Source organism: Oncorhynchus masou, chromosome 20 (assembly GCF_036934945.1).
Source record: "Oncorhynchus masou masou isolate Uvic2021 chromosome 20, UVic_Omas_1.1, whole genome shotgun sequence".
Taxonomy (NCBI): domain Eukaryota; kingdom Metazoa; phylum Chordata; class Actinopteri; order Salmoniformes; family Salmonidae; genus Oncorhynchus; species Oncorhynchus masou.
This window is the reverse complement of record NC_088231.1, coordinates 1,518,132-1,545,810: the sequence shown is the minus strand read 5'-3', so window position 1 is coordinate 1,545,810 and position 27,679 is coordinate 1,518,132. Positions and strand designations below refer to the sequence as shown.

The 27,679-nt window shown below is 43.4% G+C and overlaps 1 protein-coding gene across 1 annotated transcript in view; it reads left to right on the top strand.

The window, feature by feature from the left end:
- LOC135506676 (protein FAM193A-like) overlaps positions 1-23,978 on the top strand; it is a 32,768-nt gene extending 8,790 nt beyond the window's left edge. The window contains exons 6-24 of the mRNA XM_064925998.1: positions 217-448; positions 2,254-2,378; positions 2,650-2,797; positions 3,013-3,087; positions 3,335-3,409; positions 3,526-3,638; positions 4,068-4,322; positions 5,114-5,267; positions 5,706-5,858; positions 6,130-6,407; positions 9,342-9,348; positions 9,651-9,867; positions 11,012-11,344; positions 12,126-12,432; positions 20,223-20,403; positions 20,769-21,020; positions 21,347-22,235; positions 22,402-22,483; positions 22,965-23,978. Of these exons, the coding sequence (XP_064782070.1) occupies positions 217-448; positions 2,254-2,378; positions 2,650-2,797; positions 3,013-3,087; positions 3,335-3,409; positions 3,526-3,638; positions 4,068-4,322; positions 5,114-5,267; positions 5,706-5,858; positions 6,130-6,407; positions 9,342-9,348; positions 9,651-9,867; positions 11,012-11,344; positions 12,126-12,432; positions 20,223-20,403; positions 20,769-21,020; positions 21,347-22,235; positions 22,402-22,483; positions 22,965-23,058 (3,970 nt within the window). The 3' untranslated portion in view covers positions 23,059-23,978. The remainder of the gene's footprint in view (positions 1-216; positions 449-2,253; positions 2,379-2,649; positions 2,798-3,012; positions 3,088-3,334; positions 3,410-3,525; positions 3,639-4,067; positions 4,323-5,113; positions 5,268-5,705; positions 5,859-6,129; positions 6,408-9,341; positions 9,349-9,650; positions 9,868-11,011; positions 11,345-12,125; positions 12,433-20,222; positions 20,404-20,768; positions 21,021-21,346; positions 22,236-22,401; positions 22,484-22,964) is intronic.
- Positions 23,979-27,679: the final 3,701 nt, after the last annotated feature.

Sequence of the window (27,679 nt, the reverse complement as noted above, 5' to 3'; positions counted from 1 at the left end):
AAACCTTCCTCTGTGCTACTACTTGGGGCTAGGCCATCTGTTACATTGTACCAGGAAAACCTGAGTTTGATTTAGTTTTTTGAAGGTTTTTGAGATGCATTTGACCCAGGACTGACCACCATAGATAATCCCTACAAGTATTAGCATATTTTTCTATTGTATTAGCCTATTGTACACTGGGTCTTATGACGTCCATCTTGCCCACCTCCTGTTCAGGCTGTGCGAGAAGGACCCGTACCAGCTCTACCAGAGGCTGGAGCAGCAGGCCCGCGAGTACGTCCTAGAAATGAAGGTGCGCCTGCTCAAGCACCTGTCGACCGGCTCCAAGGCTGCGGCGGCCGCCGCCCAGGGCCCCGCACAGGCCCACCAGTTCATCTCGCTGCTCCTGGAGGAGTACAGCGCCCTCTGCCAGGCTGCGCGCACCATCAGCAGCTTCCTCCTCACCCTGGTCAGTCTTCCTCTGTTAGCGATAGCATTAAAGATTGCCTCATGTTAGCATTAGCTTAGTCTTAGACCAGTGGCTAACAAACAGTCTTGCGCAATAACTTTCAGGGTTGGCATTTGCGCTAGCCTTAATGTTAGCCTTACTGTTGGCCTTTCCATTATGCTTTGCTTTAGCCTTTGTGGTTACCTTTACGGTTCCCTTTGTGTTAGCCATTTTGTTAGCATCAGACTAGCACAGAGGGACAATGCTTAGTGCTGCTCAGTGTCTCTTTTAGAGGTTTAGCCTGAGTTTTGGCGACAACGTGAGTTAAACCAGACTTGCCCCCAATACATGAAGGCTAAAAAGTATCGTTGCCTCAGTAACTCGCACAGGATTAACATAGGCTTTAGAATTTCCAGAATGACTCATACTTCTTGGAAGCAGTACAGAGGTTTGTCTGAAAGTTGTCACCTTAGCTTCGGGACAATAGTCATCAGCCTAGACAGCTGCCACTGCTGTGGCTATACACACACACACAAACAGTGGGGTCCAGATTATTGACACCCTTGTTAAAGATGTGCAGAAATGACTATACAAATAAATAATTTACATACTGAGCTACATTTTATGCTTAAAATAAATTTGTTCAATTATATTTTATACCTATACAAATCAAACTTTTTATTTGCCACATGCGCCGAATACAACAAGTGTAGACTTCACTGTGAAATGCTTACTTACAAGCCCTTAACCAACTGCAGTTCAAGAAGAAGGAAATATTTACCAAGTAGGCTAAAATAAAAATGAATAATAAAAAGTAACACAATAACGAGGCTATATACAGGGGGCACCGGTACCGAGTCAGTGTGCGAGGGTACAGGCTAGTTGAGGTAATCTGTACATGTAGGTGGGGTCGAAGTGACTATGCTTAGGTAACAAACACACAAACAGCAAGTAGCAGCAGTGTTCAAGTGGGGGGGGGGTGTAAATTGTCCGGTGGTGATTTTTATGAATTGTTCAGCAGTCTAATGCTTTGGGGCTAGAAGCTGTTGAGGAGCCTTTTGATCCAAGACTTGGTGCTCCGGAACCGCTTGCCTTGCGGTAGCAGAGAAACCCCTCTATAACTTGGGTGACTGGAATCTCTGACAATTTTATGGGTTTTCCTCTGACACCGCCTATTATATAGTTCCTGTTCAGAGAAAGCGATTTTGTTTATCAAGTAATATCATTTCTCTTCTCATTCTCTCAAAAGGTAGGGGTCAAAATTATTAATGTTTCAATACTTCACCTTTTGTGGAATACTGCACTGAGTTTTTAATTTTTACATTCATGAGTTGGCAAACACATTGTGAGGGATGCTAGACCATTCCTCCATACAGAATATTTCCAGATCCTTGATATCCTTTGTCTGTGCTTATGGACTGTCCTTTTCAATTCAAACCACAGGTTTTCAATGTTTTTCAAGTCCGGAGACTGAGATGGCCATTGCAAAATGTAGATTTTGTGACCCAACTAAGCATTTCTTTGTGTGTTTGAGCATACAATATAGCAGAGTATTTGAATTACTTTATAGTTATTTTTTCTTATCTTTATAAAGGGTGTCAATAATTTTGGACCGCAATATCAAAGGATTTTCAGGTTTGTATTTATTTAGTTCACAGATAGTGATAGAGGATGATAGTGGGGGAAGACAGAGAGGTTATGTCAAACGGCCGGATTCCACCCTATGTAAACACTGTAGACGTGTGCCGGAGGCTGCGGTATCACCGCTAGACCGGCCAGGCCGCATAAACTTGGTTTCTAACTCTCTTCTTGTCTGGGTTCCACAGGAGAACGAACACCTGCAGAAGTTCCAGGTGACGTGGGAGCTGCACAACAAGCACCTTTTTGAGAACCTGGTGTTCTCCGAGCCCATCCTGCACAGCAGTTTACCTGCACTGGTTGCACAGCTGAGGTAAGACTGAGTCGAATGACAAAACAGCCATTAAGAAGAGGATTTCTTCATGATGCTATTGACGTTATTGAGGTGTATGCTTCTTTGAGGATTATTATGTCTTTTTATTTTATTTATTGTCTCCCTATATAATCCCTTTTTGTTTGTCTTAGTATAGCAACATCATTAAACCTGGTCTATCCTCAAACCTAAATAGGCCGTTGGTATTATAAACTGGTCTAGCTGTGTGTTTCCAATGTTTTCTTTAAAAAATAATGCAATTTCTGATTAGGCACGGCACGGCCTCCCACGACTCGTACAGCGAGGATATGTACAGGAACCTTCTGGAGAGCTACCAGCAGCTGGAGCAGGAGATGGCCGCCGTGGCGGCCGAGTGGCAGGAGTGTGAGAAGAGGATTGACGACTATGTCGACGAACAGGTACTCACACAGACTGAGAGAAACACCTCACATACACACACTATCCCTGTCTTTGCTACACTCCAAGGGCTGTTCCTTGTGTGTGACAATGGAACTTAAATAAATGTCAATAACATATTGTGATGTCCTGAAGGTTTTTAACAAAGGCATCTCCTTTGAATGGTTTTCTTTTGGTCTCTCTGATGCTTAGCCATTTGTTTTTCTCTTTCTGGCAGCTGCTTTTTAAGGTGGAGGGACAGAATCTCACAAATCAACGGACAGAACCACATAAGTCTTTAATTAGCAAAAATGTAAGTGGTTTATCACGCAACTAAATTTCAAGTAGTATAAGACAATTACTGTAGTTATCAGCATTGTCTATCTTTTCATTCTCTAACACTTACCCCTATTATTTATGTCATATTATTTCTATAGTCCAACAGACAAAAGGTGATTTAGGTACTACTTTTAGGTACGTTTAGGTACTGTTTATTAAAAAGCTGTTGTGTTTCGACCTCAATCTGTCAAAGCTCATAATTGAAGTCTACCTATTTACAGACTTTGAAAACAAAACAACGGATGCTGAAGGAAGACTGGGAATTCTTTAAACAGAGGAGGTTTATAGAAGAACAGGTATGATGGACAAATAGTCTACAGAAATAGTTGATGAATTTTTAAAACTGGTCAGACATATTTTGACGGTGTACCCTTTTAATCTGCTGTACATTAATTTGATTTTGTCTTTGCAGTTAACCAACAGTAAGAAATCTTTAGCTGGTGACAGTAACTTTACAGACACGATGAGAATGCTCTCCTCTCGTCTCAGCATTCCAGACTGTCCAAATTGCAATTATCGAAGACGGTGAGTTTGGAAGATTCATTTTGCTTGCAATTTACAGATTGTGTGTTTGTTTATTTGCAGCGTGTCTAAATAAAATACTTCCTATTTTTTTTTAAACAATTTTTTTTTTTTTTTTACCTGTGTGGATATTATATGACAAGTCCAATGAGATATTCAAGCTTCGTGTGCGGGTATGTTTTTAATCCTCATTTATCAACCCAAAGTAAAACAAACCCATGTTTCTAGCCAGTACCCAGTGTTATTCAGTGACCCGAAAGGAAATGGGGTATACAAGTGTTTAGCATATCATGAACCACATCAATATAATATATCAACCTTCTGAGATTTTCAGCTCAACCACAAAAACAATGACCTGGAACACCACCACTGGCCACCTGCAACCCAAACTTTGCGAAACCACATTTTTAACAACCATCCCTCCTCCTCCAGATGCACCTGTGACGACTGCAGCCTCTCCCACATCCTGACGTGCGGCATCATGGACTCGCCCATTGCCGAGGACCTCCACATCAAGCTGCCGCTTCAGGCCACGGAGCCCCCACAGCACCAGGACTACCTGGCCGAGGTGCACCCCCCCAGTCTGTCCTCCGGGGGCAGCTCAGCCTCTGCTTCGGCCTCCAGTTCGCCCATCACCATACAGCAGCACTCGCGCCTCATCCTGCCAGAAGGGGTCGCCACCACCTTGTAAGTCCACCAGGGGTGGCGTGTTCTTTGTTGTAAAAATATGTATTTATTTATTCAGGAGATCATAGCAAATGTATCTTCCAAACAAGAACTTGAGTATATAATGTAAAGCAATAAAATATCATAGAAGAAACATACAAAAAAAGCAATACATTACAATAATGTAATGTTATTTTTAAAATATTTATATCTATCAAAGATATACATGACTAAAATGCACAAATAATGGCTTTATGAGTTCATGCTAGAGCTGGGACGATCAACCGAAATGATCAACACTGACCACTTATCGTGAACATTTTGCTGATATCGATCATTACTATAAATAACCTATAGGGCCCTCCTAGAGAAATGTGAAGTATGAATAAGTTTGCTAATACGGGTAATTGTTAATGGGACAATTGATAGCTACAACATTCAAAGTAGTAGTTTTAAGGGTAATGTTACAAAAAAATAACTGTTACACATTAATGTTGTAAATGTATTGTTCAATTTATGATTCTTGTGACTCATCCAATTTATCGTGATGTGGATTTTTTTTGTCCAGATCGCCCGGGACTAGTTCATGCTACCAGTAGGATTTATCCCAATATCTAGTTGATGTGGGTATGGTTGTATTTGTTGTGGTTATGGTTACTCTTGTGGTATATGTAGTTATAACTCTTTTATCAGGTATGTGCTCTCCAATCATGTAATGTCATTTCCTATAATGATTTTTATCATGAAAACATGGCCACTCCTGTTTTGGAGTTATTTTCTCTTTCCCTCTCTTCTTCCTCCTCTCCTCGTAGTGGTAGCGACGAGGACGAAGTGCCTCCGCTGTTGGGCAAGTTTGCGGACATCTACCCCATGGGGGGCTACGAGGACCCAGGGGTGGTGGCCAGGATGAACGGCCTGCACAGCGAGCTCAACGGTGGCGGGGAGAACATGGCGCTCAAAGATGAGGTGTGTGGGTGGTTGACGGCTGCGGGGTGACGTTTACCCTAGTTACGGATCTAGGATCAGCTTCCCCAATCCTAACCTTAGCCATTAGTGGGGAAAATGCTAAACTGGCCCAAGATCAGCATCTGGGGCAACTTCACTCTACCATGTCTGACAGTGCCCTTGATGCAAGTTTGTCATGTTTCTCTGCTGAATTTTTCTGTGCGAAGTTTCTGGACTGGGACAGATTTGATTGTGGAAATGTACTTTGACTCTGACTCATTCCTGCTGCATTTCTCTCTTTCTCTCTCCCATCTCTATCCTCCTCACTCTCCTCTCTCACTCTGTTTTCTCTCCCTCTCATCCTCTGCCCCCTGTCCTCCCCTCTCTCTCTTTCCATTCTCCACACTCTCCCCTCTTTCTCTGATTTTTCACTCTCCCCCCTTCTCTCTCTCTGTGCAGTCTCCTGGAGGAAGCAGCAGCAGCAGTAGTTCGTCGGAGGGTGACGAGGAGGAGGCTGATGAGGAGAGCGGCGGGGAGCCTCCGGGCCAGCGGGGGGAGCTTTCGCCAGGGAAGAGCAACAACAGCCCTCCGCCCTACTACCCACAGCAACAGGTACAACCACACTACACAACTAGGGCTTGAGGTAGAATTTGAATCAGGTTAACCTACTGAGATATAGAATACCTAGAGAAAGATTCTGTTCAGTTTGAATGGATTCCAATGCATGGGGCACACAGACTCCACACAGCCGGTTGTGTATGTCGCCATCTAGCTCAAAATGCTTGCACAGTAGTCTTAATGCTGAAAGGAGGAAAACGACAAGCAACACTGGTGGACATGAAGGACAACTCAAGGTAGCCATCTTGTTCCTCTCTCATTCCAGGTGGAACAGCACGCCTGCGAGTGCCACGTGTGCAACCAGGACTTGTCCTCCTCCCTTGCCCCCCTGGGCCCAGCCCCCCCCCTCTCCCCCAGCCGGATCCACACACCCCCCTCCGGCCACCACCACCAGTTCTTCACTGGGGGTGACAACCAGACCCCCAGCCACCCGGCCCTCCACCTCTACCCCCACATCCACGGCCACCTGCCCTTGCATAACCTCACCCACTTGCCCCGGCCCTTGCTGCACCCCACACTCTACCCCAGCCCCCCTTTCACACAGCACGGTGAGTTAACACACATATACCACTAACAACTGTACTAGTTTGAGGTAGAAGAAATCTGACCCTGTGTCAGTGGTTAAGGGCAACTTCTATTTACTCCTCCTGAATGCTTGACAGATACAGGCTGTGCCCCAATAGTCTTGAAAGGCTTCCTTGTGTCCCTTACTGATCTTACCACTGCTCTGTAAGAATGTTGATAGGTGAAAGCCATTTCAACAGTCTTGATGGAGAGGAGACAACAAATGGAAGTCATTTATGGGTATTGGGATACAGCCATAGTCACTTACAGATAGGGCTGGCACGGTTATCGTATGATCATGCAACTGAGTTATGGACAATGACCTACAAAAATTATAATCATATTAGTACATTCATTTTTAGGAGAATGGGGGATTGAACTATGTGTAGTTTATCCAATAGCATTTTTACATGAAGTGGCTAAAGTTGGTCATCATTTTACAAGCAGTCTGGAAGAGATGCTGCATTTACAAATGTTCCAAGCAGTCAAAACCATTTGTTTTTTTAGATGGATGTGTCACCAAAGCTGTGTTATATTCATTAGGTATGTTGTAGAAATCTTTCAAAGATGCAGTATAAGCTCAAAATATTTTTCAACACAATTACAATTATGAGTAACCGTGGTCATTTGCGTGACAATTAACCAACATGCAATAATTGTCACAGCCCTAGTTACACTGTATTGGCTATACTTTGTCTATGCAATTGATGGGGATTTACATGATTTAAGTTTCAGGATATGTTTTGAGTGGTTCCCTCTTAACTGGTCATTTTTCATTGATGGAGTTCATTTTGCATGGCCCGGTACCCTGGGTAGGTGGAGTTTTTGCATTTTAGACCATTTCCATTGGTCCTTACGTGAAATCTTAAAATCACCCAACAAATCGAATTTTCCCATTGATACATTCCCTTCAGGGGATTTACACCAATGTCACAAGGAAGTGATTCAACTCTGTTATACCTTTCTGGTTGATTATTTCGCTGTAATTACATGGATATACCACACGAGGTCGCACTGTTTCAAATGAGCTCATATCTACTATGAGGGATTGCAGCTTGGTTATGCCAATCAATCAAATGTATTTATAAATCCCTTCTTACATCAGCTGATGTCAAAGTGCTGTACAGAAACCCAGCCTAAAACCCCAAACAGCAAGAAATGCAGGTGTAGAAGCACGGGTGTTGTAAAAAGCTGTCACTATTGAAAATATGTTGAGAGACAAGGAGTCCAGTAGGGTCAGAGGCAGAGAATCCCAGTGAAGGGAGCTGGCCAGACACAATCAAATCAAACTTTGTCACATGCGCCGAATACCACAAGTGTAGACCTTACTGTGAAATGCTTACTTACAAGCCCTTAACCAACAGTGCAGTTCAAGAAGAGTTATGAAAATATTTACCAAATAAACTAAAGTAAAAAGTAACACAATAAAATAACAATAATGAGGCTATATACAGGGTGTATCGGTACTGAGTCAGTGTGCGTGGGTACAGGTTAGTTGAAGTAATTTGTACATGTAGGTAGGGGTGACGTGACTGCATAGATAATAAAAAGCGAGTAGCAGCAGTGTACAAAACAAATGGGGGGGTGTCAATGTAATTAGTCTGGTGGCCATTTTGATTAATTGTTCAGCAGTCTTATGGCTTAGAGGTAGAAGCTGTTAAAAAGTATTGTGGACCTAGACCTGGCGCTCCAGTACCTCTTGCCGTGTGGTAGCAGAGAAAATAGTCTTTGACTTGGGTGACTGGAGTCTCTGACAATTTTATGGGCTTTCCTCTGACACTGCCTATTATATAGGTCCTGGATGGCAGGAAGGTTGGCCTTAGTGATGTACTGGGCCATACGCACTACCTTCTGTAGCGCCTAACGGTCAGATGCCGAGCCACACCAGGCGGTGATGCAATTGGTCAGGATACTCTCGATGGCGCTGTTGTAGAACTTTTTGAGGATTTGGGGACCCATCCAAATCTTTTCAGTCTCCTGAGGGGGAAAAGGTTTTGTCGTGCCTTCTTCAGTCTTTATGTGTTTGGACCATGGTAGTTCGTTGGTGATGTGGACACCAAGGAACTTGAAACTCTCGACCCGCTCCACTACAGCCCCGTTGATGTTCATGGGGGCCTGTTCGGTCCGCCTTTTCTTGTAGTCCACAATCAACTCCTTTTGTCTTGCTCACATTGATTGTTGTTGTCCTGGCACCACACTGCTAGTTCCCTAACCTCCTTCCTGTATACTGTCTCATCGTTGTCTGTGATCAGGCCTACCACTGTTGTGTCGTCAGCAAACTTAATGATGGTGTTGGAGTCGTGTTAGGCTATGCAGTTGTGGGTGAACAGGATGTACAGGAGGGGACTAAGTACACACCCTTGAGGGGCCCCAGTGTTGAGGGTCAGCGTGGCAGAGGTGTTGTTGCCTACCATTACCACCTGCGGCGGCCACTCGTGTAGTCCAGGAACCAGTTGCAGAGGGAGGTGTTTAGTCCCAGGGTCCATAGCTTTGTGATGAGCTTTGTGGGTACTATGGTGTTGAACTCTGCGCTGTAGTCAATGAACAGCATTTTCACATATGTGGGGGTTTTTGTCCGGAGACTGCAAGGGCGGTTTGTCATTCCAGTGTCTTGCCATTCACCTTCGCATCCCTGAGCCATGCTACACTTATTCATAGGACCTTCTGAAGAGATGAGTCTTCAGTAAAGACTCTATAGGAGGAAGCCCTACCTCCAATTGTTTGCTTAGAAATTGTACGTACAATAAGGAGGCCTGCGTCTTGTGACTGTAGCGTACGGTAGGAGCCCATGTAGTGCTTTGTAGGTTAGCAGTAAAACCTTGAAATCAGCCCCAGCCTTAACAGGAAGCCAGTGTAGAGAGGCGAGCACTGGAGTAATATGATCAAATGTTTTTGTTCTAGCCAAGATTCTAGCAGCCGTGTTTGACACTAACTGAAGTTTATTTAGTGCTTTATCCAGTTAGCCTGAGAGTAGAGCATTGCAGTAGTCTAATCTAGAAGTGACAAAAATAAGCCTTTCTGTATAATTTTTGGACAAAGTTTCAGATTTTTGCTATGTTAGGAAGATGGAAAAAAAGCTGCCCTTGAAATATTCTTGACATGTTCTTCATAAAAGAAGTCAGGATCCAGAGTAACGCCGAGGTCCTTCAGTTGTATTTGAGACGACTGTACGACCATCAAGATTGTCAGATCAAACATAGAACTCTTTTATTCTGTTCCTAGCCTATTCCCCTTGCCCCTACGTCGAGCCACACAGGGCCCAAGCAGCAGGCCTTCAGCCCCTCCCTGCCGGACCATGTCTACCAGAACTGCTTTGGTGGCGGCGCTGGTGACTGGAACAGCTCACTGCAGTGCCTCTCGCTCAAGTTCGAGAACATCTGCGACGCTGCCATGATGAAGAATTGGAACCCATCAGTGCTGCTGCAGGAGCCCCTGCCAGGTGAGAACATATCTCTTCATCTAGCCCATGGACGACCATCCTTCCTCCTGGAGAGCTGGTGTAGGGTGAAATTGCCCCTTGACGCTGGTACTAAGTCCGTTTTGCATTTTTCCACACAAATGGTTACAGTTAAGATTGGAGGAAGGGAAGCTGATCCTAGATCTGTGAGGGAACTTCACCACGGGGCTAGCTATCATACTGCAGACTTTCACTACGAAACCTAATATAGCCCACCTGATTCTACTAATCAGCTGCTCACAAAGAATAAGTGATCTTAATTAGCTAAATCAGGTGTGGTACAACGGGGCTGGAGCAAAAGCCTTCATACCAAGTAGTTCTCCAAGAGGAAGATGATTCATCCATCCTTATTGTAGGCTAAAGGAGGAGCTGCTCATTTTATTTCAGCTCCATTGCCTGCAACTGCATCAAATTAAATTGTATTTGTCAAATGCGCCAAATACAACAGGTCTAAACCTTACAGTGAAATGCTTAATTACAAGCCCTTAACCAACAATGCTTTAAATTAGATAAATATTAAATGAGAAGTGAAATTAATGAATAATTAAACAGAAGTAAAATAACAAGCGAGGCTATATACAGCTGTTACCGGTACAGAGTCAATGTGCTGGGGCACCGGTTAGTTGAGGTTATATGTACATGTAGGTAGCTATGGTAATATGTACATGTCTGCTCTTGTAGTAAGAGGTGCCATTCCACTCCCATTTCAGCCTCCTTCCCCCAGCTCCTCCTCCTTCTGTCGGATCAGTGTCTTTGTCCGAGGGGTGTGGTGTGACTTGGTCTCTGTAGTTTATACAAGGATGGGTCCGAACAAGGTTCAGTGTTGTGTGTTTTGGCTCTATGAAGTAGAATTGTTCCTCCCTCGTGCCATAGATTTCAATGTACACTTGAACTCTATACAGTGAGAGCCATCCTTATTGTTTGTGTCCGATGTTCCTTCTCACCCATCTAAATCTTTAGACTTACACAGGATCTTACACATGCAGCTCTTACACATGCAGCTAACTCTTGTTCTTCAAATGTTTTTGCCAGGCCATCCTTGTAAATAAGAATTTGTTCTTAATTGACTTGCCTGGTTAAATAAAGGCTAAATAAATACAAATAAAATGGTTGTCTTCATCTCCAGGGGACATGCTGGGTTCACCCCACCACCCTGACGTGCCCCTCCCCCCGCCCTCCTCCTCCAGCTATGGTAACCACGCCCACACCGCCTCGGCTGAACCCACCCCCCTTCATCTCCTCCCACCCTCGCCGTCGGAGCAGCAACAGCCCCTGCCCAGGGAGAGGAAGAACGGTGCCAAGAAGAAGTGTCTCTACAATTTCCAAGATGCCTTCCTGGAGGCCAACAAAGTGGTGATGGCCACCTCTGCCTCCACCGCCTCAGTCTCCTGCACGGCAACCACTGTCCAGTCAAGTAATAATCACATCCAAGTTTCATCTAAAAGACCCAACTCCTTAGGTAAAACTGAGGAGGAGGAGCGCAGCTTAGTGCTAGCCTGATGGAACACTGCTACGCTCCAATATCCATACTAACACACCAACACATGCCTGATACACTTGGTTCATTGTAAAGGTGTCAGCATGCTTCATAACCAAACCAAACTAGTGTGCTCGTGCTCCTTTAAAATACCTTCGCTTGAACATAAATTTATGCAGCCATAGTACGTCCTTTTTGAGACACAGTAGTCAGAATTAATCTAACTCAAAAAATCTGTCATTAATTTGGATATTTTTGCAGAGAAGGTCTTAGTTGCGCAATTGTACATTTAACTAAGATGTTTGGTGGAATATTACTCAATGAAAAGTATGTCGTAGAAGGACAGTAAAGACTTTTGAAGAATTCCTACTGTTGACCAATCACAAACAAAGGGGTGTAGACTTCGGCTACCGACTTCGTTTCGTAATTATGTAATAAAATGGGGGGGGGTGGCTTCCGGCTGGCAGTCACTAGCCGCATCTTCTCCTTGATCTGTACTGATGTGACAGGAAAGCTGCCTGGGAAAGTGTTTGAAGCAATGATTGTAGTTTAACATGTTCTAAATACAGAACAGACAAGCAGAGGTCAGAATATACCTGATGACCCAAAAACATGGGTCTGACTTAGTGTAAATAGATTGTAAATGTATTTCCTTCATTGAGGCATTTAAGATGACTTCTTGTGAATTGTCTCCGATCTTCACTGACCAGCTCCTGACTGTGCATAATTTCATATGCATTTGTTTTTTTCTTATGTCTGCCAGGTGATGTATTTCACAATATAGGCAAAGAGGACCATAGGCAGCAACCTGGCCCCATCGCCCCTAGGAATAGCCCCACAGGCCTGGCATCCCTCCCTCAGCTCTCGTCTGGCCCAGCCCTGCCTCCTGCCCCTGGCCCCACCGCCCAGCATCACTACCCCAGCATGGGCTCGCAGCCCTTCCCAACGACTCCCACCACGGCCCCAGGCTTCATGGAGGCCCACCACCAGGGCATGTGCTTGTCCCCAGCCGAGCCACCTGACGCCGCCCCAGCCGACGGGGCCATTAGCGCCCCGCCCAGCGTGTGCAGGTCAGTCCCTTGTTTAAGTTTTTTTTTATCACAAATCTAAGATCAGATTAACCTACTAACTAACTAACATTGACCAGTAGAGCGATGAGAAAATATCAAGGCCTGTATAGTGTGTCCAATCAAAAACACATTGTGTAGATAATCCTCTAAGAAAAACAATGGGCCAAACCTTATGTCTCTATCATAATCTGTGTGAAGAAAGGTAAGACATTTGGGCGACTAAATCAATGGAGGCCAGAGGAAAAAAAGGTGGTCAAGAATATGGAAAATGTGTCAGCTAGGCTGGATGCTGTGCGGGAATTAAGGCTACCTTGACAGGCTAATGACATTCATCTTTCTTCTCAAATCCGGAGGACGTTAAACAATCGAGGTATGATGTATATTGAATTTGAGACATGGCATGTCGTGCTTTCATATTTTAATATACACTGTTCATATTAACAGCGTTAAACAAGCATATCTCTGTGAAATGTCAACGGAGCACTGAGCGTGCTGCAAGCTTTTATTTTTAATATTGCCCATGAATTGAAATCTGATCCTGTATCAGTTGATTAGGCAAAACATCTGCCAACTACCTCTCCATGGCTATTGGAGAGCATTGAATTGAAACCACCTACTGATGCTTTGAGTGGGCTTCTAAACAACGAGGTCTTACACATAACCAGAACATTGGAAGCCCATCGCTCCCTTCTATACTCCATAAAATGTATGTCAACGTTACTTTCCAATGGGCATACCGAGAGGCCAAACTGATCAGTCTTACTGAAACTTGTTTAGATGACATGTCATTGACTCAGAACTGAGCTTTGTCGGATTCAGAACACGATACAGGCATGACATTGACATGGGGAAAAGCACGGAGGCAGGGTTTGCATTTATGTCAACAAAGCATACAGCAGATCTGCCAATATCCTGAGCCCTATACTTTGAATGAGGTTTGAGGAGTTAGTGAGGCAACTTTGGTCAACTGTAAATAACCGGTCATATGAATGTGGCTCAGCTTTTAGCCATGTACATTTCTATGGCAACAAGTCCTTCAGAACTAACTTGCTCCGGGTCAGGCTAACTCCATTTACTCTGAATGACGTGTTGTTGGAGGACCAATTAAATCATATATTCCCTCCCTCTCTGAAAGATTGCATCATCATCCCCTTGGCTCCCGGTCTAAGGCACTGCATCTCATTGCAAGACGTGTCACTACAGTCACTGGTTCGAATCCAGGCTGTATCACATCCGGCCGTGATTGGGAGGCCCATAGGGCAGCGTACAATTGGCCCAGCGTCGTCGGGGTTTGGCTGGGTAGGCCTTCATTGTAAATAAGAATTTGTTCTTAACCTGACTTGCCTAGTTAAATAAAAATAATAATTTGTAGATGACTGAGTAAATATTGTATTAATCAATGTTTTTTTTTTTGTGTTAAAAAATATAGTAATGTTAACATTGATAAGCACACCAAAGACGACATTAAATCGTCGTTACAATACGTAATAAAAGACCAACCGCACTTCTAGCGGCCAATTTCACACTAGAGCCTGCTGAATTTGCGAGAACTTGACTCTCCCATCGATTTAGATTTTTCAGCATTGTCTCAATCAAGAGTTTGGCGTGCGACATGCGTGCACTGTTACAAGCCTAGAGTTAGCAGCAGGCAGACGAGCGCAATATCCACTATCGTAGTATGACTGACGTCTCAGCTGGAATGTGAGGCTAACTGAAGTTGGCTAGCTTTATAAAAGCCTGAGTAGATCTAGCTTCCATCGTCGTATATTGTACCACTTTGAAATCGCACTGCTCATCAGATATGGTGCTACTATCCCTCTCCTTCACACCAAAGTACCGGCACCATGAGTCAGTTCTTTATCATTCTTGTTAATGTACTACCCACAACCAATATATTACTTGCACAGCAGATGTAATCGCGTCATGCGTGCAGCGCATAGTCAAAATCACCTGACTCTGATTTTATTTTATACTGGGTGGTTTTCAACAGCTGTACTCTCAAAAAGACTCTTCCTTCTTATCAGCAATATGTTTCATGTGCAACAAGGAGTAGCACCTAGGATCTTAATGCAGTCCACCTCATTCCAGCCTACCGAAATAAACTACAAAGAGGGAGTAGTCTATAAATCAGTCAAAACAGAGGAATGACATATCCAGTGCAGTGCTGCAAGACTACTTTGACATTACCGATTGGACTGTGTTCTCAGAAAATGCCACATTGGATGAAACTGTCGAGACTTTGTCTGATTACATACATTTTTGTGAGGATAAAGTGGTCCCTTCTAAATAAGCAAAAAGGGTTACAAAGAGAAGGGTGAAGGACTATTCCAGGATGGAAAGATGAGGGATACTTGGAAGGGTCTAAAACCCCTCTAGACTACCAACTAACCACAATGTCCTTTCAAAAGAACATTCTTTTGATTTTGCCGAGAGTTTGAGCTCTTTTTATTCTAGGTTTGGTAGTCTGGACTTTAGTACTGAGGAGGATGAGCTGTTGTGAAATGTTATCTTTAGCACAAAGGGAAGCTGATTTAGTTATAGAGGAAGTAGATGTTGATAGGATATTACATCTAATATGCCCCAGATAACATCTCCAACTTAAATCCTGTCAGGTGTGTAAATTGTCAGGTGTGTTCTGTGAGCTGCTCAAACGCTCACTGAGGGTGCATACAGTACCAGCTCTGTAGAAATCATCCATCGTATGCCCAGTACCCAAGAAGATCCGCTCTGCTGTCATCAGCGATTACCACCTTTGTTTTTTAAACGCAAAGGTGCGTTCTGAGCCCTCTCCTGTACTCCCTGTTCATCCACGACTGCGTGGCCACGCACGCCTCCAACTCAATCATCAAGTTTGCGGACGACACAACAGTGGTAGACTTGATTACCAACAATGACGAGACGGCCTACAGGGAGGAGGTGAGGGCCCTCGGAGTGTGGTGTCAGGAAAATAACCTTGCACTCAACGTCAACAAAACTAAGGAGATGATTGTGGACTTCAGGAAACAGCAGAGGGAACACCCCCCTATCCACATCGATGGAACAGCAGTGGAGAGGGTAGTGAGTTTTAAGTTCCTCGGCATACACATCACAGACAAACTGAATTGGTCCACCCACACAGACAGCATCGTGAAGAAGGCGCAGCAGCGCCTCTTCAACCTCAGGAGGCTGAAGAAATTCGTCTTGTCACCAAAAGCACTGACAAACTTCTACAGATGCACAATCGAGAGCATCCTGTCGGGCTGTATCACCGCCTGGTACGGCAACTGCTCCGCCCACAACCGTAAGGCTCTCCAGAGGGTAGTGAGGTCCGCACAACGCATCACCGGGGGCAAACTACCTGCCCTCCAGGACACCTACACCCCCAGATGTTACAGGAAGGCCATAAAGATCATCAAGGACAACAACCACCCGAGCCACTGCCTGTTCACCCCGCTATCATCCAGAAGGCGAGGTCAGTACAGGTGCATCAAAGCTGGGACCGAGAGACTGAAAAACAGCTTCTATCTCAAGGCCATCAGGCTGTTAAACAGCCACCACTAACATTGAGTGGCTGCTGCAACACACTGACTCAACTCCCGCCACTTTAATAATGGGAATTGATGGGAAATATAACACTAGCCACTTTAAACAATGCTACTTAATATGTTTACATACCCTACATTATTCATCTCATATGTCTACGTATATACTGTACTCTATATCATCTACTGCATCTTTATGTAATACATGTATCACTAGCCACTTTAAACTATGCCAGTTTGTTTACATACTCATCTCATATGTATATACTGTACTCAATACCATCTACTGCATCTTGCCTATGCTGTTCTGTACCATCACTCATTCACATATCTTTATGTACATATTCTTTATCCCTTTACACTTGTGTGTGTATAAGGTAGTAGTTTTGGAATTGTTAGTTAGATTACTCGTTGGTTGTTACTGCATTGTCGGAACTAGAAGCACAAGCATTTCGCGACACTCGCATTAAGATCTGCTAACCATGTGTATGTGACAAATAAAATTTGATTTGATTTGCTAAGTCCAATGCCTAGATGGTGTTTGTGACCTTTTCCAGTGCTTTTAGCTAGAGGTCGACCGATTGATTTTTCAACACCGATACTGATTATTGGAGGACCAAAAAAAAGCCGATACTGATTAATCGGCCAATTGTTGTTTTCAAAAAAAAAATGTATTTATTTATTTGCAATAATGACAATTACAACAATACTGAATGAACACTTATTTTAACTTAATATAATACATAAATATCAATTTGGCCTCAATAAATAATGAAACATGTTCAATTTGGTTTAAATAATGCAAAAACAAAGTGTTGGAGAAGAAAGTAAAAGTGCAATATGTGCCATGTAAGAAATTTTAATTTTATATAACTAGGCAAGTCAGTTAAGAACAAATTCTTATTTTCAATGACGGCCTAGGAACAGTGGGTTAACTGCCTGTTCAGGGGCAGAACGACAGATTTGTACCTTGTCAGCTCGGGGGGATTTGAACTTGCAACCTTCCGGTTACTAGTCCAACACTCTAACCACTAGGCTACCCTGCCGCCCCAGAAAGCTAACGTTTATGTTCCTTGCTCAGAACATGAGAACATATGAAAGCTGGTGGTTCCTTTTAACATGAGTCATCAATATTCCCAGGTAAGAAGTTTTAGGTTGTAGTTATTATAGGAATTACATAACTATTTCTCTCTATACGATTTGTATTTCATATACCTTTGACTTTTGGATGTTCTTATAGGCACTTTAGTATTGCCAGTGTAACAGTATAGCTTCCGTTCCTCCCCTCGCTGCGCTCGAACCAGGAACACATTGACAACAGACATCCTAGAAGCAGCATTACCCATGCAGAGCAAAGGGAACAACCACTCCAAGTCTGAGCGAGTGATGTTTGAAACGCTATTAGCGTGCACCCCGCTAACTAGCTAGCCATTTCACATCGGTTACACCAGCCTATTCTCGGGAGTTGATAGGCTTTTATTTATTTATTTATTTATTTTTAAATGTTACCCCTTTTTTCTCCCCAATTTCGTGGTATCCAATTGTTGTAGTAGCTACTATCTTGTATCATCGCTACAACTCCCGTACGGGCTCGGAGAGACGAAGGTTGAAAGTCATGCGTCCTCCGATACCCAACCAGCCGTACTGCTTCTTAACACAGCGCTCATCCAACCCGGAAGCCAGCCGCACCAATGTGTCGGAGGGTACACCGTGCACCTGGCAACCTTGGTTAGCGCTCACTGCGCCCGGCCCGCCACCGAAGTCGCTGGTGCGCGATGAGACAAGGACATCCCTACTGACCAAGCCCTCCCTAACCCGGACGGCGCTAGGCCAGTTGTGCGTCGCCCCACGGACCTCCCGGTCGCGGACGGTTACGACAGAGCCTGGGCGCGAACCCAGGGACTCTGATGGCACAGCTGGCGCTGCAGTACAGCGCCCTTAACCACTGCCTACCCGGGAGGCGGGAGTTGATAGGCTTGAAGTCATAAACAGCGCAATGCTTGAAGAATTGCGAAGAGCTGCTGGCAAACGCACAAGTGCTGTTTGAATGAATGCTTACGAGCTTGCTGCTGCCTACCATCGCTCAGTCAGACTGCTCTATCAAATATCAAATAATAGACTTAATTATAACATAATAACCCACAGAAATACAAGCCTTTGGTCATTAATACGGTTGAATCCGGAAACTATAATTTCAAAAACAAAACGTTTATTCTTTCAGTGAAATACTGAACCGTTACGTATTTTATCTAACAGGTGGCAAGCCGAAGTCTAAATATTGCTGTTACATTGCACAACCTTCAATGTTATATCATAATTATGTACAATTCTGGAAATTAATTACGGCCTTTGTTAGGAATAAATGCACTTCACACAGTTCGCAATGAGCCAGGTGGCCCAAACGGCTGCATGTACCCTGACTGCTTGCACGGAACGCTAGAGAGGTGACCCAATTTCCCTAGTTAAAAGAAATTCATGTTAGCAGGCAATATTAACTAAATATGCAGGTTTAAAAATATATACTTGTGTATTGATTTTAAAGAAAGGCATTGATGTTTATGGTTAGGTACATTGGTGCAACGACAGTGCTTTTTTTCCCGCAAATGCGCTTGTTAAATCATCACCCGTTTGTCAAAGTAGGCTGTGATTCGATGAGAAATGAACAGGCACCGCATCGATTATATATTCAATGCAGGACACGCTAGATAAACTAGTAATATCATCGACCATGTGTAGTTAACTAGTGATTATGTTAAGATTGATTGTTTTTTTAAGATAAGTTTAATGCTAGCTAGCAACTTACCGTGGCTCCTTGCTGCCCTCGCGTAACAGGTAGTCAGCCTGCCACACAGGCTCCTCATGGAGTGCAATGTAAGGCAGGTGGATTGAGCACTGAACTAGTAACCGGAAGGTTGCAAAAATGAATCCCCGAGCTGACATGGTAAAAATCTGTCATTCTGCCCCCGAACAAGGCAGTTAACCCACCGTTCCTAGGCCGTCATTGAAAATAAGAATGTGTTCTTAACTGACTTGCTGAGTTAAATAAAGGTGTAAAAAAAAAAAAAAAATTGGCAAATCGGTGTCCAAAAATACAGATTACCGATTGTTATGAGAACTTGAAATCGGCCCAAATTAATCGGCCATTACGATTAATCTGTCGACCTCTACTTTTAGCAGTATACAGCCATATCTAATGGGTCAAACTTTTGACTATGAACCTAAGTCCAAAACTCATTCTGTGGATTTTATATTTTCTGTCAAATAGAACACTATGGGTGGGATTCATTGGTGACTGCAGGACAGGGCTCAATCAGCTCTCCTGTCCTGTTTACGCTATACAGATGACTGTAGGAGCACCTGCCCTGAGAACATACGGTACATAAAATACTCAGATGACACTGCTAATCTTGGCACATCTGATTCTGATGACCTGATTCAGTCCACAGTGGACAAGTTTGACATCTGGTGCTGAAATCTGAATGACCAAAGACCTAATCATAGACTTTGGGAAACAACCATCAAGCTGATTGCTCCGAGTCAATCACCATCGGTACAGTAGTTAATAACAAGCTGAACTTTGGAGCCAACTGTGGGCCAGTGTTATCTAAATATCAATCCGGACTGTACTTCCTTCGTAAACTTAGAAGGCCTAATGTAAATCTGTTTTAGTCCTTTTACAGATTGTTTTATTGAGCCCATCTTAACATTTAGTGTTGTTGCCTTGTTTGACTCCCTCACATAGGCAAGTCAGATTACCCTAGAGAGAGTTGTGCAGGTCAGTGGTAAGATTGTAGGAAGAAGGTAAAAGGCTCTCCGGCGTTTACGAAGAGCGCACACGTAAGCGGGGTAAAGAAATAATTTTGGATCTTACACGTCCACTGGACAGCCAATATGCCAATATGCAGTACTGCCATCAGGGAACAGACTCTCTTTCTTAAAGCCAAGAGCACGACTAACAGTTTTGTGTCAGTACTGCTTTTCAGTGAAAAATGTATTTGTTTATCTTGTTTAGCACTGCTCTTTAATGAAATTGATGTTTGTGCCTTACAAATGCTTACAAGGCAAGATAAATGTATCAGTCATGTGTGAACGTTGTTTATATGTTTACTATACATCTATCTTATCCGACTTGCCACAATTGGAACCAGTTTATTTGACAGTACAGAAAGTTTCAAATATTTATTGGGTGAACTTCACCTACCGGTATTTCAACTACTACATATTGGCATGACATTGACATTTCGACCTTGGCGTTTTGACTCCTTCTAGTGACCCCGAGTGTGAGGGCCACCGTTGCGAGGGAAACGGGGCATACGACCACCAGGGCTACGACGGCGAGGAGAGCCAGGACGAGGATAGCTGCTCGGAGCACAGCTCTTCCACCTCCACCAACCAGAAGGAAGGGAAGTACTGCGACTGCTGCTACTGCGAGTTCTTCGGCCACGGCGGGGTAAGACATACGCACATGCATATAATCGTACTAATATGAGTATATTACTATGTATCAACTTGTGGAAAAGTGAGCAACAGAAGTCTGTAAAAGTGTTTTATGATGTAGTCTGACGTTTTGTGGAATACAGAGTCTACATCTTTACTAGAATGTCCTGTTGGACACTGTCTAGCCAGCAGCTGAATGAGCCTAGTCTGGAGAGATGGCACTTTAAATAGCACTTCTGATTAGGTCCCCAACACATTTTACATTGTATAGCGGAAACTCACCCCAGATAGTATTGGATGCTCTGATGATATTCAACACACAATTCAACTCAAACTACCAGAATAATCTAAACCCTATTTCCTTGTTTCCTCCGCTAGCCCCCGGCGGCGCCCACCAGCCGCAACTACGCGGAAATGCGCGAGAAGCTGCGCCTAAGGCTGACCAAGCGGAAGGAGGAGCAGCCCAAGAGGGAGGAGCAGCCGGCCGTGGTAGAGCGCGACAGTGGCGCTGATGGCATAGAGGACCACCGGCGGGTGGAGGACCTGCTGCAGTTCATCAACAGCGCCAGTGACAACAAGCCTGCTTCCAGCTCCAAGGCTGCAAAGCGGGCCCGCCACAAACAGAAGAAGGTAGCGGTTTAAAGCGTTTTACAACATTCTGTTTGAAGTGTTACCCCTTTTTGTTTCGATGACAGTGTTGTGATTTAAAATGTCACTTTGAAAGTAATAGTTCACCCCAGCAGACCTCAAAAGTGGTCGATAGTTTCACTGATAATCCAGACATGATGCGTTTTAGTATTTGATTTTGGCCTGAACTATAACCCTTCAAGGTGTAATGTTAACATTGGTGCTTAGGACTTAGTTCAAATAGGGAGTTGGGTCAAACCAGAGTTGTATTTTTTTGTTACTAAATGAAGCAAAGGACCTACCGGATATGAACTGTGTGTGTGTCTCAGATGGAGGAGAAGGTGCGTCTGGAGGCGGAGGCTCGCGAGCGGGAGGAAGAGCAGGTGCAGCAGCTCCTGGAGGAGGAGCAACGGCGGCAGGAGGAGGAGGAGGAGGCCCTCCAACGGGAACTCCTCCGCCTGCAAGAGCTGCAGCACCTCCGCTCCGTCAAGAAGAAAAAGGAGAAAGCCAAGGAGCTCGCCGCCCCCGTACCTCAGAACAACCCCCAGCCCCTCAAACAGACGGCCCAGAACGTCCTAGAGAACCTCCGCAACGGCAAGAGCCAGCTTCTGCACAGCCTCATGCGCCTCCCTGGCCACAAGGATCCCAGAGTGGAGCACCGACCCCAGCCCCGGCCTCCCCCCTCACAGCACAGTCCAAAGAACAGCAGGGAGAAAGCCCCTACTCCGGCCCCCTTCACCCCAAATGCCCCCAACTCCCCAGCCCCCTTCCTTCTCAACGGCATCTCCGTTGCACCCCAACCGACGGAGGCCAATGGCAAAACCAAGCCAAAACAGCAGCAGCCAATCAGGCCAACCGCCAGCGGGACAACGATGGTCAAGAAAGCCCCAGAGGCGACCACCACTAACAGTACACAACAACTACCACCAGATGTCAAAGTGACCCGGCCCAGGCTTCCCTCTGAAGACCCAGTCGTCCCTCTGGCACCGGGACCCAGGAAGGAGGAGAGGAACAACGGGAAAAGGCAGCACCATCAGCAGTCGGTGAGCCAGGTGAAAGATGAGAGGAGCCGACCCTTGTTGGAGCCCTCCTCCCCTGCCTCGCAGACGGAGCAGCCCCAGCAGAACGGAAAACCCCTCAGCGCAGAATCCCCCCAGCCCAAGGCCAAGGCCAAGAAGAACAAGAAGAAGAAGGCCGACAAGACAAACAACTCAATAGGTCAGCATGCTATGCTAGGTTATGCTGTGCAGTTTTATTTATCCCTGTAGGATGGTTAGTTTCAGGGCTGCAGAAGTGTTTCTGGCACATACAGAGATAATATTGAGACGGGGACATTTACATTTGTTAAGTTGGCATTTTGTGACCGAGTGTTCTCTTATTGCAGATGACGTTTTCTTGCCCAAAGACATTGATCTGGACAGTACTGACATGGACGAGACTGAGAGGGAGGTGGAGTATTTCAAAAGGTACTGGCACTTGACAGTGCATTGACTACATAAAGCTTCTTTTTTTTTTAAGAAAAAATTGCTTAAAAGATCTGTCCTGGAAGCTTAGTTGCAAAGTGTTTAAATTGAATCTAGCTTGAAGTGAAGTTGGATGCTTTATATGCAGAATCAATTATGTGAATCAATTTGTCATTTCAATTATTAAAACAAATTACTTGTTTTGTTAAGCTTATGATTATGGGTTTGAAGAGGACTACGGGTGTACCCCAATTATATCTCATTTCCCCTGAAGTGTGCACTTGTTCACTACTTCCCACAAATTTAAAAGCATTGGTGGAGTCCTTTCAAATCTGTGAAGGGAAGAGAACAAATGCAAACTTTGGGAGGAAGGAAAGATAATTGGTACTTACCTTGAGCGTACTTCCCTCCTCCAGATGCCCCTAGTGAAAAGCGTTGCATGGAATGGATCTTTAACTCCCCATTTCTCTCCCTCCCTCCCCAGGTTCTGCCTGGATTCCGCCAGGCAGACGCGACAACGGCTGTCCATCAACTGGTCCAACTTTAGCTTGAAGAAGGCAACGTTTGCCGCCCACTAATGGGGCCTCGAGTAAGACAAAGAAAAAGAGACTGTGGCAGGAAGCAATCGGCACCCCCCCACCCCCCACTCAAAACTGCTACCACCGATCCCGTAGCCCTGCTGTGCCCAAATGGCGCACACTCACGCTGCCTTCGCCTTGTTCTTTGTTGCTGTGCGGTTCTACCATGAACCCATCCTCCGGTCTGATCCTCAAGCAGAACTCTGAGAGAGAAAAAAATTACATTAAATGACACACACAAGAATAATCACAAAATGCTACTTTCTACCTGATTTTGTTTTTATTGCTCGTTTGTGTGTTTTTAGTCTGAGGGGCATTTCTCTTGACTTAAAAAGCCATGTTCTGAAATTAATTTTCTCTATTTTTTTTGCCTGACTCGTAGTCAAAAGATCCTTAATATGTATGCCTTGTGAAAACAGACACACATGGAAAAAAATTCTGAGAAAAAAAAGATATCTGATGAATTAAAGCCTTTCATTCAGTTACTGTGGCTGACTATCCCCTTGTTACCCAAGATTCCTAGCACGGCATCTCATTCAGATAACTGACAAGGGAATGAATGGGCATGGTCTGCCATACTCTCCCCTGCCCCAACAACTCTCACTTGACTGAGAGGAACTTGGCTTAATACTTGACAACGTTCTTTTTATTTTTTTATTTTTTCAATTTCATTTAACACAACCGATAAGTAAGTGTACCAGTTTAGTTTTTATTTTGTTTTCTTTCCTATTTTTGACTTGTATCCAGCTTGTATCACAATACTTTCAGAATGAAATTGAAGAAAAGAACAATGCACACTATCAAACTGTTATAGAGTGTATATTGTATTAACACTGAAGCCAAACTGGCTACCTTTTAACATATTGTTAAGTAATATTAAAATCTTATCTTTCTTTTTTGAAAGATGGAATACAGTAGTATGGCAGGATGTGTGTGTCTTGTGTCTGTGCTTATTTCATTGGTGGTGCATCTTTAATGCAGTGGGTGGGGGGTGTATTTAGTATAGTTCCATTTAGGAGTATTTTTGTAAAATTTTCCCCAAATTTATAGAGGTCCATTCTCCCTGTTGTACCTGGATTGTAAAATCTTATCCATCTGCTCATTATACACCGAAATATATTCTAGAGAGTTGTAGGCTTTTTGGTTCAGTAAGAAGATGCTGTAGCACTATCATCCCCTCAATACTAAGTGACTTTTAACTGTTCATCCATTACCTTCTACCCCAAGGTGAGTAATATTTACTGGTTGTGCTTTCAGGGAATGTTTGGCCTATAAAGACATCACTCATGCTTCTCCATTTGGGGTGTGCAGTCACACTAGATGATGGGACAGTGAGTCACCTGGCGGACTGGGTGCTTTCCGAGTCATCCATCACTGATTGTAGTCAGTCAGTCACATGATCAATTGGTAGTGGAGCTATGACAGTCCTGTGGGACCACACGTTCTCGTAGCAGTGACTGAAAAGGTAAGGGACTTGACTGTCATGTCAGTCAGTGGTGAAATGTGAGTGTGGGTTATTTGCCCTCAGTCCTCCACATAAGTTGCTCTGACTCCTCGATGCTCACAGAACCCTGGGGAAAATGTGATTGGTGAAGGTTTCTTTTGGAGGGTATAATGGGTGATGTTTGTTTGTGGAATAATGCGGTAGTCTGGTAGAAATGAAGGTCCTAGATGCCTACATACCAAACTAATGTATGAGACTGTTGGCATTGTCTGAGCCTCTTACTATATTTACTCTAAATGTAGTTTTCTGTGGGAACATTGCCTTAAAATATTCACACCCCTGACTTTCCACATTTAGTTGTTTCATCCTGAATTTAAAATGGATTAAGTTTAGATTTGTTTTTGTCACTGGCCTACACACAATATCCATAATGACAAAGTGGAATAGTTTTTAGAATTTTATTACAAATGGATAAAAAATTAAAAGCTGAAATGTCTTGAGTTAGGTATTCAACCCCTTTTTTATAGAAAGTCTAAAGTAACAGGAGTAAAAATGACCTTAAACAGAGAGTTTAATTGCTGTAAAAGAAGACTGAGGATGGATCAACAACATTGCAATTACTCTACAATACTAACCTAATTGACAGAGTGAAAAAAAGGAAGCCTACAGAATAGCACATATTACAAAACATGCATCCAGTTTTCAAAAAGGCACTAACTTAATACTGCAAAAAATGTGGCAAAGCAATTTGCTTTTTGTTAATAGTGTTTGGGGTGATACCATAAACACATTACTGAGTACCACTCCATATTTTCAAGCACAGTGGTGGCTGCATCATGTTATGGGCAATCTTGTAATTGTTAAGGACTGGGGAATTTTTCAGGATAAAAAGAAACAGAATGGTATAAGGATAAATCTTAGAGGAAAACCTGGGTCAGTCTGCTTTCCACCAGACACTGGAAGATGAATTCACTTTTCAGGAGGACAATAATCTAAAACACAAACCCACATCTACACTGGAGTTGCTTACCAGGAAGACAGTGGATGTTCCTGAGTTAAATCTGCTTGAAAATGTATGGCAAGACTTGAAAATGGTTGGCTAGCAATGATCAACAACCAATTTGACAGCTTGAAGAATTTTGAAAAAAAATAATGGGAAAAAAATGTACAATCCAGGTGTGCAAAGCTCTTTGAGATTTATCCAGAAAGACTCACAGCTATAATCTTTGTTATGAATAAGAACATGTTTTCACCTTGTCATTATGGGGTATTGTGTTTAAATGGGTAAGAAAAAACTATTTAATCAATTTTCAATTAAAGCTGTCACACAAAATGGGGAATAAGTCAATGGGTATGAATACTTTCTGAAGGCACTATATGTCCAGTTAACATACCTAAAATAAAAGCAGTGCACATTCATAGGGGGCTCAGAAGGATGTGCTCTTTAAATGATAAACCACATGAATTTAAACCCCGAATGGCAACCCCCATTCATTTTCTTTTCCCTTTCAAATGACACCTACAAAAAGGGAACTTTTTGAGGCTATCTGTCATCTTCTGAACTTCCTTTGTCTTTTGTTACGCATCCTGCCAAGCGCCACAGTGCGCGGTTGAGCAAGCACCCTCGATGTCACATGACACCAAGCGAGACTAATTCAACATTGCTTGATCATCTGAGCTAATTTCCATATGAATAGATAGACAAACTACTTATTAGGTAGATAAGCTCACTGTTTACTGTATGAGTGACTGCACATTTCCACTAAGGGTTCACACAGGAATGAGGTCACAGTGACACAATAACCAGAATGTACTTCCTGTGAGGCAGACTTGCGTCTGCTACAGTTCAGTTTGGTAGCACCTACTTAAAACTGACAGGTATAAGGCTTTATAACTTGTTATAATATAGTACGAGCCTTTTTGATGTATTATAAGGATAAAAAATATGTTATGTCAATCTTTGTAGCAAATTTTCAACTGCCTTAAATAACTAATGGACCATACATGCTTATGACAAGTCTTACAATGCATTATGACTGCATTATAATGCATTGTAAGTAAAGTGTTCTCATGACATTATATACTCATTAAATAGTTATTTTAGCCCATAAACTTAACTCTTAAAACTACCTACCTCTTTAAAGAGTATCTTCAATAAATCCCACAGCACTTGTCTTTTCCTACTTTGATGATAACTACTTTGTTGAGGGAAAATGTACTAGATACAATTGTCACATGTTGATGTCTCACCTAGCTATCTTAAGATTAATGCACTAATGTAAGTCGCTCTGGATAAGAGCGTATGCTAAATTACTAAAATCTAAATGTAAACAAGTCGGAGTGACTTGATCAAACATTTCACGCTGAAGAGGAATTGAGTAACAATGACATCAACAGTAGGACATTCTCCCTTATTGCTTGCTTCCTCATATTTTTCCAGAATCAACTGTTCTTATCACAGATGGGTTTCACAATGAATAGTAACTATTCATACACATTTATCGGATGGAAGAAATGCGGGAAATGTTAATCACGCAGAGAAGTAAAAACAGCATGGAAGAAGAGACAGCCCAGCTGAAATTAGTCATTGTTTATTTCTGTAATGAATAGCTGACCAATTGACTGTCTGCTTTACTGACAGACTGTCTGCCTTACTGACAGATCTGGCTGCTTTGCGTGATGTGTTGTTGTCTCTACCTTCTTGCCCTTTGTGCTGTTGTCTGTGCCCAATAATGTATGTACTATGTTTTGTGCTGCTACCATGTTGTGTTCTCATGTGTTGCTGCCATGCTATGCTGTTGTCTTAGGACTCTCTTTATGTAGTGTTGTCTCTCTTGTCGTGATGTGTGTTTTGTCCTATATATTTGATTTTAATTTGATTTTTAATCCCAGCCCCTGTTACCGCAGGAGGCCTTTTGCCTTTTGGTAGGCCGTCATTATCAATAACAATTTGTTCTTAACTGACTTGTAACAGTTAAATAAAATAAATGCCTGTACAGTGTGTTCGCTATCAGTCATCAACGATGTAAAAATGGACATCTGCTTTTGAGTAAGTGAGGATGTGCAAGAAAATACTACCTGAACCAGACAAGGACAATAACATTTGCTCTGGTATTTGGGAAACATCACTTAAATGACTGTAAATGATGCATTAATACATTGATGAGAGTATTATTT